The sequence below is a fragment of the Chondrus crispus genome, genomic scaffold (genome assembly GCF_000350225.1).
Source record: "Chondrus crispus Stackhouse genomic scaffold, scaffold_405, whole genome shotgun sequence".
Classification (NCBI taxonomy): Eukaryota; Rhodophyta; class Florideophyceae; order Gigartinales; family Gigartinaceae; genus Chondrus; species Chondrus crispus.
The window spans coordinates 22,879-39,283 of NW_005179301.1; the positions used below are offsets into that span (position 1 = coordinate 22,879).

Genomic DNA, 16,405 nt, shown 5'->3' on the forward strand with positions numbered 1-16,405 from the left:
CTACGATAAATGTCGACTCTCACTTCCACCCTCAGACAAATGCACCTCTGTACATCCACAGGACAAACACATGTGATGCACCGGACTGTGCGCCTCCCTTTCCCTTCCCGACATGCACCTTAACCCACCGCACCGACCGCACCGATCGCACAGAACGCACAGAACGCACAGACGCCTCCGACACAACCGCTTCAACCTCGGCTTCGATTCTGTTTGGGCCGTGGTTCACGAATACGAGTCCTCTCTTTTGAAAGGTAAGTCTCGCACTGGCGTCCCGGCGACCGCACCAAAGAACATATGTGAAATGGGCGGCCTCCTTGCCTGCGAGACTTACCGCAACAGCGCTTGAGAGAGATGCTGTTGCTAACGCGAGTCACCGCTTGTTTTTTCGGCGCTTTTCGTTCTTTCTGTTTGTATTTCTTTCCTATTTACACGACGCACTGGCACTGTTTCTTCTTTTTTTGCCGTGCAGGCGACGGAGTGGCACCCAGACGTTTTGCTCACGTTCCAGGACGTCCATCTTGGCCTTCTGGGTCAAGCACGCCAGAGGTACGGTTTACACGCAGACATATAGGCAGAAGAAAGAGCGATCTGAAAATGCGGTTTGGTTTTGGTTTTCTTCTTTGTCTTCTTCTTTATGCGCGCAGGTGAATGTTATCTTAAAGAACTGGGTTTAGATTTCACATGTACGGTACAGTGTAGTAAGATTCTTTATTGGTAAAAATAGATGTGTTAAACGTTTCAAACGTTTCGTTTGCACGAAAAGGTTTGCCAGCAAAGGAAGAAGGGTAGAGTCTGCAAGCGCGGAAAATTGCGAAACACAGAGGCGGAAGCAAAAGGTTACCGAGAATGACACACGATAACAACTGGCTGTTGTGTTGATTGCGTGAAGAGTGGCGGCTGTCGGCGCGGCATACTTAACCTTTGGGGTGGTACGGACGGGCGAATGGTATCTGCGGTTTTGATACTTGTTTCTTGCCAGTCACACGCCTCCCGCACCTCGCATTAACCCCGCCCCCGTTTTGGCTCTCGACGGCGCCGTCTCCTTTTGCCGCGTCCGTTGTCCACCAACCCCTTCTGCCTCCTCGACCCCCTCCCTACTGCCGTCGTCTCATGCCAATTGTCCGGCACTCACACCATCGTCGCAACGGCCCTCTGTTCTCCCTCTTCTGCATGCTCTCTCCCTAATACGCCCTCCGTCGCCGCAGCACAGTCCCCTTCCCACCTCTCAGTTACGCTTTCATCGCTTTCGTTGAATACCCCCGCTCTCTACCTAATACGCCCTCCGTCGCCGCAGCACAGTCCCCTTCCCACCTCCCCTTCCGACCTCCCCTTCCGACCTCCCCTTCCGACCTCCCCTTCCGACCTCTCTGTGACGCTGTCATCGCTTTCATTGAACACCCCCCAATGTCCCCAATGTCCACGCGCCCCTTCCCCTTCCAACCGCAAGTGGCGAGCAAACATCCTCGAGTGCTTCAATACAGTCCCCATTCCCTCCCATCTCCTCAGTCGACGAGTATGCATGCAATGATTTCCAGCGCCCAGCATCCCCAGTTTTGTCCCTCAATTCACTCCGTCGGAAGAACATGCTTCGCATATGACCTTTCTCACATCATGGTCACCGCTCACAATTAAATTGATTCCAATACCCTACAACCTAACCCCCCAATTTCTCCAGTTAACGTTCCGCACCGCCCACATCCTGCCCAACCCGCCCAACCCGCCCAACCCGCCCAACCCGTGCTGGAAACCGGGATCGGGAGCGCAACACACCCGGAATGTAGAATCGATAAACATACCTCCAGACTCCCGGCCGAAACACGTTTCACACTTAAAAAATGCAGACACGCACCGGCGCACCGACGCTCAGCGCGGAGGGCGCGGAGAGCGTGGAAAGATTGGAGATGGCAGGGACAGTAGGGACGGTGGGAGATTACAGAGAATGGGAATTCATGGGAGAGGGCGAAAATGTCGGCAAAAATATGTCGTAAGTGCACGTACCCAGGGCGCGTGTTCTCAACGTGGACACGTTTCACATCCGGATCTCGAACACCTGACGCGGTGGAGATTGCATCACAGCCATGTAGTGTACTGTGCGCGTGTGGAGGTGAAGGTACCTACTTTTAAAAAAGTAATGTTTAACCAAAGTGCACAATGGTGCGGTGAGCGATGATCGCTCACACGCAGAAGCGAGTTTTTTACTTGTTCAATTCACTGTAACATGCAAGCCGCGGACAACCTTCAAATTATAGAAGCAATGTTGATTGCGAGGACAAATGCATACCTTTAAATACCGTTGGTATCCACACTGTGTCGCCGCAGAGTCCGCTGTTTGGGAGAGGGGAGTTCGTGGCAGAGTGGACAACCGGTTGCTGGTGGTGCAGTTGACACTCTGCGCCTGCTAAAGGTTATACGAAGTGATGTTCCTTGAACTGAGTTGTCTCGTGACCGGCTTTACTCAACGACTCTGCGACTTAAGTAATGTAGACAGTAGAAGTAAAAGATTGAATGCTATCCAAAAGGATAAGGAACTGCCAAAATGACTGTAGTGCTGCGTTCTGTGTTAGATTGTACATTTGCGCGCTGCCCGCAACAATGCTATCGTGAATGTCAAAGCCCTAATCTTGGTCCCACAACATCAGTATTGCGTTGTCCTTGAACAAGGGGTTTCTTCCTGTCCGGTTAAACAAGCAAGACCAGATTGGTGCCAAGTGAGCAGCACAACATTCCAACACTCCCTCTTGCTGCGATTACTTGGCAATTAAAGTCAGAGAGAACAGACTAAGCCCATCGCGATGTTTTTGAAACGAAATTCGCCGAAGTGGCTTCGTCAGAATATCAGCCGTCTTGTTTTCAGTCGGACAGAAAACGACTTGATTGGTACCTTTGTCTACGTTCTCTTTCACAAAATTACGTCGAATCGAAACATGCTTTGCGTTCCTTACTCCCTCAGTAGACCAAACGATAGCACCCTGATTGTCCTCAAATATTTCGGTTTCATCCTTCTAGTGGCATCCAAGTTCTTCCAAAAGGCAGCGCATCCAGATTACGAGCTTCGTTGCCTCGCTCAATGCGATATGTTCAGCTTCTGTCGTCGGGAGCGCAACACAGTTTTGTTTAGCTGTTTTCCAGCACAATGCCGAAGCACCTAGCCTGAGAAAAACACCGGTAGTCGACTTTCGGTCAGTTCTATCTCCGGCCCAGTCGGAATCGGAAAGTGCACCCAGCTTGCTTTCTGATGATTTCTCAATTCGGAGCGCAATGTCTATCGTTCCGTTAAGGTACCTGAGTATTCTCTTCAGCTGCACCCAAATCAGCTCGGTGGGGTTGGCAGAAAATCGACACAGAATTCCAACAGATGCACTGATATCCGGCCTCGTTCTCGTGGAAAGAAAGAGCAAACATCCAATTAGTTCTTGGTACTTGAGTCGATCGAATTGTCCGGACTTGTCTTGATCCAACTCTGCAAGTGCACCGGTGCTCATCGGAGTATCAATTGCCTTGCAGTGTTCCATGCCAAATCTCTTCAGTACCTCAGTAGTGTAGGACTTCTGTGATGGCCATGCACCGGTACTATCCCGCGTGAATCGTAGACCGAGAAAATCACTCAGGATTCCCATGTCTTTCACATCGAGATATGTACGTAGTTCATCTTTAACAGCCTCCAAGATTCTTTCATCGGGGCCAATCAGGATAATATCATCGGCATAGAGAAGGATCCACACGGTGCCCTTACGAAATGCGCATTCATCTGAGCGAAGTTTCACGAATCCCATCTTGTCCATGACTTCCAACCACTTACGATTCCAGAGACGGGGGGCTTGCTTTAGTCCATACAGGCCTCTGCGCAATTTCAGCACCTGACTTTCCTCACAAACATCAACTCCATCAGGCGGTGTGATATACACGTCACCATCAATATCTCCATGTAGGAATGCCGTGCAAATATCAAGTTGTAGAATGTTATACCCCCTCTGGACGGCCACCGTGAGTGCAGTTCTTACAGTCGTAAAGTCGACTACAGGAGCGTATGTTTCCTTTACTTCACCCTGAAGGTGTCCACGCACTACCAGTCTGGCCTTATGTCTAATGACACTGCCTTGACTCTCATACTTTCTCTTGAAAACAAATCTTGTGGAGAGAGCCTTCTGACCATGCGGGAGATTGGTGGGTGTCCAGGTGGCATGATTGCGCAGAGAATTTAGTTCTGAGTGGATCGCAGTTTTCCACTGTTCTGAGTCCTCCAGGGAAAGCGCCTCCCTGACTGTTGATGGCTCATCACTGTGGACAGTAGCGATGCAGGCCCTGGATACATCAGCTATTCCGGGCTGATAAAACGATGTGGGCGCGCGGTTACGAATAGGGTATCTGCGCTCATCTGATGGGTTCATGGTTCCAATTATTTCATCCGGTTCCTCCTGTTCTCCTTGTTGTCCTTGAATAGGAGCACGCAGGTCTGGATAATGGGTCAACTCGTCCAATGTCGCCCCCTCCGATGCGCTCGGTCGATCATCTTGATCTGTGACCATCTGTTTGGTCTGAGTTGTGTCCGTTTGTTGCGTTGTGGTTACCACAGATGTTTGTACTGCTACTGATTGGTGCTCCGTTGGGTATGTCGATTTTCTAACATGAGCTCCTCCGTCATCAGATGCTACAGTATCGGACAAGATTCCTTCCGCACTCCACTCGCGAGCAGGGAAAACAGTTTCATCAATGATTACGTCTCTTGCGACGATAGCTATTTGACGAGAAGGTAGCCACACTTTGTACTGCATGTTCTCGTAACATCCCACTAGTATTCCAGATTCAGACTTACTGTCCAATTTCTTGCGTCGCTCCTTGGGAATCTGTGCCCAGGCGAGGCACCCAAACGTGCGCAAATGAGAGATGTTTGGCACTGTACCATTCATTAGTTCATGCGAAGTAGTGGTGCTGTTTTGAGGTGCGAAGAACAAGTTTCGAATGGTCGCAGCATGGCTGACAGCTTCGGCCCAAAACGTTTTTGGCAGTGAGGCGTGCTCTAGCATAGCTCTTGCGAATTCAACGATAGTCCGGTTTGTACGCTCTGCGATACCGTTGAGATTTGGGGAATAGGGTGGTGACATGGATTGTTCTATCCCATGCTCATTCAGATAGTCGGTAAGAGCGATGTACTCTCTACCATTATCGCTGTGTACTTTCTTCACCGTACAGCCATAATTCCGTTCAATCCAGCGATGAAACCATTTGAACCTTTGGAGAACATCGCTTTTGTTCGCAATAGGCACAACTTTCTTATAGCCTGAGAACTCATCGATAAAAGAAACGAAGTACCTGGAGCCACCCAATGATTTCACTGACATCGGCCCACAGACGTCCGTGTGTATTGTAGCACCCTTCTCGGTAGAGCGGTGGTTGTTACGGCTGAGTGACTCTCTTGTCTGCTTCCCTCGGACGCAACTTTCACAGTTTCCTTTTCCATATTTTTCATCACTCTTCCCGATTTTAAGCCCGGTTACTGCACGCAGGCGCTCAAGCTTCTTCAGGGACTCAAAATGAGCGTGTCCTAGTCGATTGTGCCATAATCTGATGCTTTCCATATCTGCTTCACCGGCAGACTTTTCATGCCTTGTAGCATGTACGGCTCCGATCAGGTCGCGGAGAGGACGCCCATTCAGACGATATACACTATCCCTATTTTTCGCTTGGAATTGAATGGAGCCGCCCTGGAGTCCGACGCAACAATCTCCCTTGAAATTAACGACGTACTCGTCGCGGCACAAAGTAGCGCAAGAAAGGAGGTTTGCCCTCAGTGTCGGGACGTACAGTACGTCAGAAAACGTAACTACCTTGTTCTGCACAGTCTTTCCTTGCTTCACCCGCATTTTGGTCCTTAGCACTCCGACATGAGACGCAAAGACTTCTGCACCGTTTCCGAGAACAATCCTTATTGGATCGATCGGTTTCAGTTTCTCCAGCCAGTCTTTAGTAGTCACCATGTGATGAGATGCGCCAGAATCCAATAGTATGTCTGCCGCATTGGTGTCAGCAAAATTGAGACTGCCACTTGTCTGCAATGAATAACAGTTCTCGCTTGAACCATGAGGGTTCTGGCCTTTATCATTTACTACTTCTGAAACGGAATTCGAAGTCCATGCCAACAGCAACGTCGCCGTATTTGCTGTGGCATGAGTTCCTTCAGAGGCATTGTCCTCTGAATATCTGATCACTTCATGATGACGCTGTAGCAAATTGGGAGGGACAGAAGGGTAAACTCTTGTTATAATCAACAAGCTTTAGTTGAACGTGTTCTCTCTCTTGTCTCTGTTTTTCTCATTATCCTCTTCTTCCCCTCTTTGTGTCTACTTCTAAATGTCGATGGCTTATATAGACTTTTTGTCAATACTCTACAGCATGGCAAACTATTCCTCAGTTTCTCCTTAGACCTTTCCAGACGTCCCCAACGTTGTATGTATTGTCGTTATGGAACTCGCGATTGAAGGGAGGCGTGCTTGGCGGTCTAGAGTGTTCCAGGGTATTACATCTAGAGTTCTAAAGGTATGCCCTCTTTCCTTATCTGCCCAATCTCCGCATTTGCCATCGTGGCATTTGTCACAGGTATTAATTTTTGGGAATATTTCCTAGACTTTTCCAGTCACTGCTGGATTCGGATGACACATCCAACAGACGCATCAATTGCTTCCCTCCATTTTTACAGTTACGTGCAATATGCCCGATCCTGTTACACTTAAAGCATCTGCGTTTTTCATTCCTTGAATGCGGGCGTGTTTTTTCGTGACGTCGTTTCGGCCTGCCAAAGGCAGCAAGAGCAAGACTATTTTCCTTAGCTTTGGCTTTAGAACTTGACGGTCTGGAACTCAGTTCATCGTATTCTTGAAGCAGACGGGCAGACACAGTCTCCCATTTCAACTCTTCCTGGATGGTCTGCAGAGATGTCACGATATGGCCGTACTGAGACTGACTCTTGTCCCCGAAAGAAGCTAAAAGCATTGCAATCTGCATTTCTACTGATACGTGGCTCTGCATTGCAGCAAGCCTGTTGAATATCTCCTCACACCCATCAATATAATCAGGCATAGGCTGCCCTTGGTATGCAATTCGCGAGAGTTTTGACTGGAGCTGGACTCTTGTCGCAGTGTTGGAGACTGCGTACCTATCCCTCAGACGTCCCCACATCTTAAAAGGATTTTTCTTCTCGCTTAGGCATAGACGAAGTGGTCTGTCCCCTAGTCCACGGATCAATATGGCAGCAGCGGTGGCTACATCTTTTCCGAAGTCTGCTGCTTACTGATTCGGCGGAGGTACTGTGATGACGTCAGACTCGATTACGTACAGAACTTCTTTTGCCTGAAGAGCTGCTTCAGTTCTTGCAGTCCATAGGGAAAATCCTCACCTGGTTTACCATGCAACTTGTAGATGGTCTTACTGTCTTCCATATTTCAACGAAAGATCTCAAACAGGGGACTTGTACAGAGATTACAATCGTTCCAATTCAGAGTACGATCCTCAAAGCGAGATTGATGACGAACAATACAGACTAGCGTGGTCTGGGACTCATAACCTAAAGGTTATACGAAGTGATGTTCCTTGAACTGAGTTGTCTCGTGACCGGCTTTACTCAACGACTCTGCGACTTAAGTAATGTAGACAGTAGAAGTAAAAGATTGAGTGCTATCCAAAAGGATAAGGAACTGCCAAAATGACTGTAGTGCTGCGTTCTGTGTTAGATTGTACATTTGCGCGCTGCCCGCAACAATGCTATCGTGAATGCCAAAGCCCTAATCATGGTCCCACAACATCAGTATTGCGTTGTCCTTGAACAAGACGTTTCTTCCTGTCCGGTTAAACAAGCAAGACCAGCTTGGTGCCAAGTGAGCAGCACAACATTCCAACAGGCTGGGCGTAGACACGAGGTAGGGCGGAGGGAAGAAGTGGCGCGGAGGGAGATGGCAGAGGCGTGTAGACATGACGTGGCGCGGCGAAAAGAGGTGGCACAGAGGGAGCAGAAGTCAGAGGGATGATGGGTTCGAGGAACGGAAGGGGGAAGACGTTTCAAGGGCGAAAGGCTTAGTTGTTGAGGATTTGTTGCGGAATGTGTAAAAGGAATATGTTTACCGAGAGGAGAAATAAAAAAGGTTTCTAGCTAAGACCCGTGCGCGTTTGAAGTCGTTCGAAAGGGAGATGAACATAGACGAGACGAGGTTGGTGAGGAGAGGAAGAACAATAGAAATACAATAAAAAGGCAATAGAAAGAAAGTAGGAAGAAAGTAGGAAGAAAGTAGGAAGAAAGTAGGAAGAAAGTAAAAAAAAGGAAGTAGCGATGCTGATCCCGATTCGTCAGGTGCTTTTCCGGACGACTGTTCCATACCGGATAGCGTGCGCTTACGTCGGGATCTTGATCGATACAGACTTGGCTCTTTACCTCAAGTTACGATGATCGGCCCGTGCACCGCTACGAAGCCTCCTGCCGTCTTGACTGGTGGGCTGGGGATGAAAGACGGAGAGCTGATACTAAAATCCACAGCAGGCACATGGAAAATTGACGTCGGTTCATGGGATGCTGAGAACCGAAATATGCGCAAGGTTTCAACTACACCCGGGACACCGACAAAGGAGCTGGTTCTATGCGGAAAAAACAATCGACACGCCAAAGTAGTTTCAGTTGATTTATCAGGCAAATGTCATCCCGAGAGCCGTCTTTCCGTCTGTAGAGAATGGATAGCAGGTCTGGCGTTGCGCCATCACACAACAACAGCTCATCTCATTTTGCGCTTAGTATGCGCGAATCGGAGGGCCTTGGAAACCCGATCCTGCGATGGAACTGAAGAGAACACGAGTGACATCTCGTCCATGTTCTGGCTTTGTTTTCCATCGCCGAAACCGCGAAATCTCCGCAGCTGGCTGAAGTTTCTCTGGGCACGAACAGTTTCGAAAGAAGAATATGAGGAGATCCGCAATGTCTTAAACCCCATTCAAGCCGGTTTTGACAAGACAGCAATTAGAAGGTGGGCACGAAGCGAGTCTCAGGAAACATCGCACCAGGCCATCTTCTGGGAAGATGGCGGTGTGCAGTTCTTAGAAGTATCGGAAAGCGATGAACTATCCGGAGGTTTGGAGATGAGGATTGATATGAAGGTTTGCGCTCCTACCGACTCTCACACAGGATTTTCAGACTGGGGGTTCGGCAGCAGGACGCAAGCCGTGGACGTCTTTTTCCTTAGGAACCGAAAGAAGCTCCCCGAGTGCTTCGGTCCTGTTCGTTCAGACTTCTATGCCCCGAATGCTGGAAAGATTTGGAATGGAGACGTCAAGAAATATCCAAACTGCAATATCTCTATGCGGAGGCGGATGTTTCAACGTAGTTGCGAGTTAGAAAGCAGATTTCTGCCAATTACTGCATCAACCCCTACTTCCTCTTATACTAACATTTCTCAGCAAACGAGATCTTCCACAACTAAACGGAGACAATTAAACTAGCTAACGGATTTTCCGTGAATGCACAGACCAGGTTTGCTTACTTTGGTAGACTAGATCACCCCCAACAGCTGTTCTTAGGCGTTTAAAATACCAGGCACCAGCAGTACAGGCCCATCCACCGTGTGAGCCAGTACTCCCACAACGAGACGCTTGCATTAGAAGTAGTACTAGAACTCATCTGCACCACCTCTGCAGCCTTGTTTTTAGTAACCAAGATCCCGAGATCCCAATACGAAATAAACAGCCATCTAGACTCTTTCTATTTCAGAAGATGTGATGCTCTTTGGTTTTCTTTTCCACAGTTTTGCATGCCCGATTTCAGCATCTGAATCAAACTTCTTTTGTAGAACTGATTCCAATTCCTCCTCGGGCCCCATTCGCCAAATCTGCCAGGGCTTGATCAATTCATCCGCATTTGAAATATGTGAGAAGCAAGGACTGAACTCACATGGAATGCCCTTTGTGTGGGTGGCAATGTATGCTGTATTCTTCTGGAACTTATCTGTCATCTCCCATCGCCCCTGAGGACACTCTCCATTGAAATATGGGACCACGGCCTTGTTCTGCATGACTAACTTGGCTCGATGACTTCCATTGGGTCCAAATGCTTGAGTAGAGTCGTCGATACCGTCCACAATGCCTACGCGATAGTGCAACTCCGTCTTGATCATCCAAGAAACCGAAACCGATGAACTTTCTTCGGTTTGGCTACTGTCTGTCATACTGATCCTGTAAAACCCGCTGTTAATAGGGTGATACTCTCTCAGGATAAGCTGCAAAGTATCGAAATCCAGTACTGAATCCCAACAGTCCCTCACCCAAACTTCCAAATTTGCTGGCTTGGAGCAGGACCACCAAATCCAATAAATTCCCTTCTTAGATTCTTCTTTTGCTGGTGGAGTCATGCTGGCTTTCAGTTCTTCAATAATGATTGAACGGGACATTAAAAGTACGCGCAAAAAGCTCTTTTGTAGCAGGAGCGTAAAGCAGGATAAGGCCCCCAATCCATCCCTTGACCAGATCCTTGCCGGAATATGAATAACGTAACTCCCGCGGCGATTTCTACACGACTTTTGCCCCTGCGGAGTCTATATCGTAGGCTAGAATTGGAAGCAAGCTCCTTTCGTTCCGCCTCTTGACGAGCCGCTTGTTTTCAGTGCGAAACTTTGCAAAGCCCAGGTGATACTTGTCGTTTGTAGGGGACCTGATCATGAAGGAGTTATTCTCAGTACAGAGATATCCCCCAAGCACAAGAGAAGGACGTTCCTCCTGCATGCAGCTAACAAAAACGACCGATGGAAGCTTCTTGTGAAAGGCATATTTTTCAATGTCGTCGCGGAGAACACCACCCGGGGGCCAAGTTTCCCTTTTCGGAAGGAGGGGATTAGGGTCAGTGTAACACAACAGAACCCCATCTACATTATGTCCTTCGATGGTGGTGGACGCGAACATGATGTGCGAAGGGTCAACAGAAGGGAAGATGTGATGATCTCGGCCGTACTATATACGATCGATTTTTCCAAGCCGAGCTGACCAGCTTCGTAAGAACATTTTTCTTATCTGGGTGCAGGAATGCGCCGTGATTAGTATCATTTCTCCATAATTTGCCGTTTACACGTGTTTGGCGCCTCTGCAATGCTAAGCTGCATTGAATATTCTAATCTCCATAATCTCTTTCCGCGGAAGAGCGGCCTGGAGCAATGAAGTCGTTTTAAAAAAGCACAGGAAATCGTACTCGCTAGCAGTACCATAGATAGGACATCTCCCCCGCTGAAGGAGCGTTTATGACCAGGGTTTTATGTGTTGCACACGGTACCCGCCAGTTTATGTCTGGTTGGAGATTATGAATACTATGAAGATGGATTCCACTTCAATGCGGGATCTTGACCTACCTAAATTTAAGGCAGTCTTGGCATCCAACCCTATGAAAGAACCCCCCTTAACCCGTCATTAATCTAAATCTTCTCGTTGGGCCCACATATTCCGCAAACGAAATGCTGCTTTACCTGGGCACAATGGCCGCGGAATCCAACCACTCTTCCCGTTTTCCGTCCACTGATCCAGACCATTGCGTGCATAAAACTTGATGTACTCTGTTCAGAATGAGTCTGTTTCTTATTTGATGTGGAAGTTGAATGAAATAAACCCCACTCTCATGTCCATCACGTCTCAATGCCATGCAATCTAGAAGCCACCTCCACATCATGTCTGAATTCGCCAATTCCGACAGTTCCTCGTGTAGCAGCCTATATACATATGTTTGAATGAGTACTTGACCGCTTGCTTTGCTCTCAACACCTCCTAAGAGAGGCTTGAGCACATCTTCTATAACGTCGTGGAGGTCAAGTTCACTCTGACTATCATCTTTGGGTGTCCAAAGAACTGGCAGTGCCTTCTTGGAGTACCATGCGGAAACGTCAAAACAGAGCTCTCGAATCTGATTCGAAAAGACCAACTGCTCTTGTTTCGTGCTAGCGAACCTGCAGTAGTGAAGGGCACCAATGATGCTTGCCCCTGGGCAAGTAAATACGTCGCTCACAAGTCTTTTTTTGTACAAACTGCATTCTTGTGCAGCAGAAAGGATGAAAGGTAGAAGGGCCACAACCGAGTCTAGGGCACACGAGCTGTTGCACCAATACAGAAATTTCGTCTGCCTGTCTAGCAAAGAAGAATTAGCAACCAAGTCTTCAGTAGCCGATATACCCCGTTGCTTTAAAATGCGCATTTGAGAACTTTGGTAATCATGAATTAGCCTCCGTCTGAACTGAGCAAACTTCGATATACAGAAATCAGAAGCAACAGAGCTTTCTGAAAGGTTCCACTGCGCAGCCATGGACATAACTCGGGCGACAAAGTTCTCTTGTGCTGCGGTCCACGAAAAGCAGTTGCTTCTGTAGGAATGGAGAAACCGGCCGTCCTGCACGCAGGATGATCTGGTGCATTTATGCGCCGATTGCACAGCGTTTCCCATTCCTATGGCATGGAGATAAAACGGATTATTCTGTAGGGAGCTGAAAGAAGGCGTCAAGGGACGGCTCTCTTGAGTAGACAAGATTTGGATCACATTTTCACCCTCTCCGTCAACAGTTCGTGCAGGATCGTATTCGTGCCAGGCACTAGACGAGTCGGATCCGGGGTTTTCATAGTCATATAATAACTCCCAAAATGGTGTTTCGTCGTTACCAACAATCTCGGCACGCGAACAGCATTCAAGCTCCTGCTGATTTGGAGGCAGCTCGTTGAGCCAACTGATAATTTCATCTTTGTTATTTGCCAGAGTCGGTTGCTGTTGCTGCAGTGTCAGAGGCAGGTTTTTCAGGCAATCGACAACTTTTTTGTTGCCGTATGCAGGAGCAGATGACCGCTGATATCGTTTCCGAGGCGGGGCCTCAAGCCAATCCAATATGTCTCTTTTCATGGGGAGCGTCAAGAGATGTAGCAGGCCGAAAATTAGTGCGAGTCCGATTGGTGTTGTTGCAGAAAGAAGCAAAAAACCCCTGGGACACAAGGGGCATCAGGCTGTCGCCTTAAAATTCCTCTCTGGGATTGCGTATCACGAATTTCTCAAATTAAAATGTGAAAAAGAAATGAAGTGAAACTATATCGCATCGCAGCAACTGCAGTTCCGAAATTTCGATACGCGTTTAGGCAAGCTACATGCCGGAATCAAAATGAGTATTGGACCCACATACCCCTCGTACCATTGCGGGTAAGAGAAAATGATGAACAAATACGTGACATTGATTTCAAGAGAAAGAATTTGGATTATGCTGGGTGCTAACGGATGGCGGGTCGATTTACTTGTGCGAGAGAGACGTAATATGCGGGAAGGCTCGGTGTGATGCCGCAGAAGCTATGGTTCAAGTTAAACTTTATTCACTATAGGGGCGTGAGGGGTGGGTTATGCGCGAGACACGCAACATGTCTTACGAGACTGCAGTGGAATGGCACGACTGTGCGGCAATGAGTAGCCTTGGTCTTTTGGTAAAGAAGAGGAAAGAAGCTGACGAGTTCGATGCGGCCAAGGCTAAAGACTTATACCAGCGGGTAATCGGAAGCATGAGGACGTAAGCATGATAGAGAACCTCGTCATTTTTCCAACCAAGAGTGCTGAAGGAATGGAACGTAACAAAGTGCGAGCGGCGGATCTGTGTGGGAACGCTGAAGAGAAGAGCGACAACGTCAATGCAACTGAGAAGCAGGCGTTTTTGCTCGGAAAAGATGCTAAAGGAGTGGAATGTAATGGAAAATGCATTGCATGAGCGTAGATGAATATAACTGCTCACTCTACTTTGCACTATCACCCCACGTGAGAGAGGTTTTCGTCATTTGAGGGTATTTCGTAGTTTGGACGGGATATAAACTGCAACTAGCAACTAGGTCGCCAATAGAATTATGTGTGATGCGTCGCAATCCACTACAATGAAGAGACAAGGAAGGAGGCTCCAAACTCTACCGAAGTGTATCTTTGGAAATTTTCAACTTTTTGTCGTTATTCACGGCGCATCTAAATTTTGGATGTGGAGGCGGGGCAGAAACATGCCAACAAAAATGCACTATGATCCTTCTAGAGTCATCAGAGCAGCCACTCTTTACACACCCACCGCCTTTAAATCCCTCGCGACCCTGCTCTTTCAACCCTTTTCTCTCCTGACGTCTTCCTGGAACGTAATGGAAGATGCATTTTTTGAGCGTGTGGCATTGCATGAACGTGCAAATGCTGAGGGAAATTTGCGGAACTAGGCAAAACAGGGGCCCCTATTTTGTGGGTCCAGTGCCAGTTCTTGCTATGTAGATCAAAAAACCAAAGGAGAAAGGGGCCATGATGTGGGATTTTTGAAATCCTGCACCTTGCATTTCAATGTATAGTTCACGGCAGAATTCGTCACAAAAAATTTCAAAGGTCGTGATGCGACAGATAACGACAGTAGCAGTTGCGTTTCCGCTGTGAACTCATAAAAGAATTTCTCCGGCATCCCCGGCAACTTACGGAACGTCCGTGCCGTCGCCTACTGCATCCGAAGCAGCCTGATTACACAAACGGGTGATGGCGAGGGCATTACACAGTAAAAGGTGTGACGTGCACCACTCGCCCCAGGGCGTGGTCCTTTCCTGGTTTCTCCCGCGGCATCTCTGCATTTCATACCTGTCCGTCCCCATCTCTGCTATGGGTTCTGTTTGCTCTTCCTCCAGTAGTCATTATATCCCTAGCGTTTCCATGGATCCATATATGGAACCATAGGGGTTTTCAGTAAATTGTCCAATTGCCCTACGGTTCCATATATGGATCCTTAGGGCCAGATACAAGGCTCTGTTTGAGTACAGATTTACTCTGTAATTAGCGCCGGCGAGACAATCCCACTATACGACTGCGGAGCTGACAGTGAGTGGATGCAGATGAATGTTCAACCTCATAAATCGAGCAACTAGAACGCACGCTGCGATTCAAAACACCCACGACGAAAGAGCAGGATGGCTACAGTCCTTCCAGAGGACCCGGTACCTGCAGTGCGTAGTGAGGAAGCCGAGGGGGCTACGAGAGGCGGAAGGAGACGAGGGAGGGGCCGCAGTCGCGGTGGGCCAGGTCGATTGAGAGGAAGGGGATCAGAAAGGGCAAGGCCAGCAAACTCTCAAAGGGATCCAACTCAAGGGTGGCGTACGTCAAGAGTGACAGGGCAACGTCTCATGCTTGAGGATGAATTTGTTTCCGAGGTCATTGGGGAGAGGGCGAGGCTCTTTTGCTCATCCGCAATGGAGCGATTGGATGTCGAACGGGAGGTCCGGGAATTGCAGACAACGAGAACAGGCTGTGTCGTTCTTTTAATGGATGAGTTGTTGCAAACCTGTCTGGGTTGGCTTAATGAGTATATCGTTCTGCAAAAACTTGCTGTACAGCCGCTGCGGATGTCCGACATGTACCGGTATGTATTCGTATTGCTTTTGTCGCACTGTACGGGATTCAGTTTTCAAAAAACCATCGAGATTCTGCAACGGGACGGTTGCACAACGCCTAGTCTGCAGACAGTACGCTTTGTGAGTAGCAACATACTGGCTTTTTCACCAACAGGGAGAGGACAAGAGGGATGTCGCACTTGGCTAGCTCAAAGAGACCACACTCAACCTCTCACGCAGTTCGAAAACACTGCATTTCGAGTGACATGCAAGATATTTGTTTCTCCTACACACACCCTCGCAACGCTTGATGACGATTTGTATGGAACTAGGGCCACTGATAACCAAGTCAAGACTTTGAGCAGCCGAAAGGCTGACCGAGAAGGCCATTCTGCAGATGCAGTCACAGACGCCCTTTTCAGAATAACATTAATGGTTCGCTTCCGTCGTCGCGGTGTGCCCCAAACAGAAAATATCTCCAGTTTGTTAAAGTCAGTGCTCGAAGGTAGTGGTGAGCGAAGTGTTCACGGTTTTATCATAACCGCTGATCGCGGGTATGGCAAAGTTTCCTTGATGCGTGAACTACTTTCTCTTCGTATTGGGTCCATCATGGTTATGCCTGAGCATTTGTTAAAATGTCACCCATTTGTTGGGAAATCTTTCCTCAGCATCACAAGGAATGATGAAGAAGGTAATTCGGATTTGGGCTGGAGCAGCGAAAGCGATGTTTTGGATGGGGAAACCATGACAGTAGAGGGGTTCACCACGTACGTCGCGTCGTCGGTATGACAGCGAGAGCGGAAGGGAATGAATCATTGAAAGATGTGTTAAGCTCGTTTTCCGAGACTTGGTTCAGCTCCGTACGCTCTACAGAGCCCATGATGCGTGGAACCGCCAATGAAAGCGCCGTTTTGTCCGCTCTGTCTAGTCGGCCTTTTGTTGCTGTCTGGGAGAGAGGCAGTGACAAGTTCAGTAAGATTCTCCGTTTTATGTACTGTGTTCCGACAACTGTTTCGAAAAGCCTTGAAACGTGGAT

At 48.3% G+C, this 16,405-nt stretch overlaps 1 protein-coding gene across 1 annotated transcript; it reads left to right on the forward strand.

Moving 5' to 3' along the window:
- The first annotated feature begins 2,276 nt into the window (after nucleotides 1-2,276).
- CHC_T00001169001 (hypothetical protein) lies at nucleotides 2,277-2,405 on the forward strand. The gene has a single exon (XM_005718508.1). It carries the CDS (start codon nucleotides 2,277-2,279, stop codon nucleotides 2,403-2,405), a length of 129 nt encoding a protein of 42 aa, XP_005718565.1.
- Nucleotides 2,406-16,405: the final 14,000 nt, after the last annotated feature.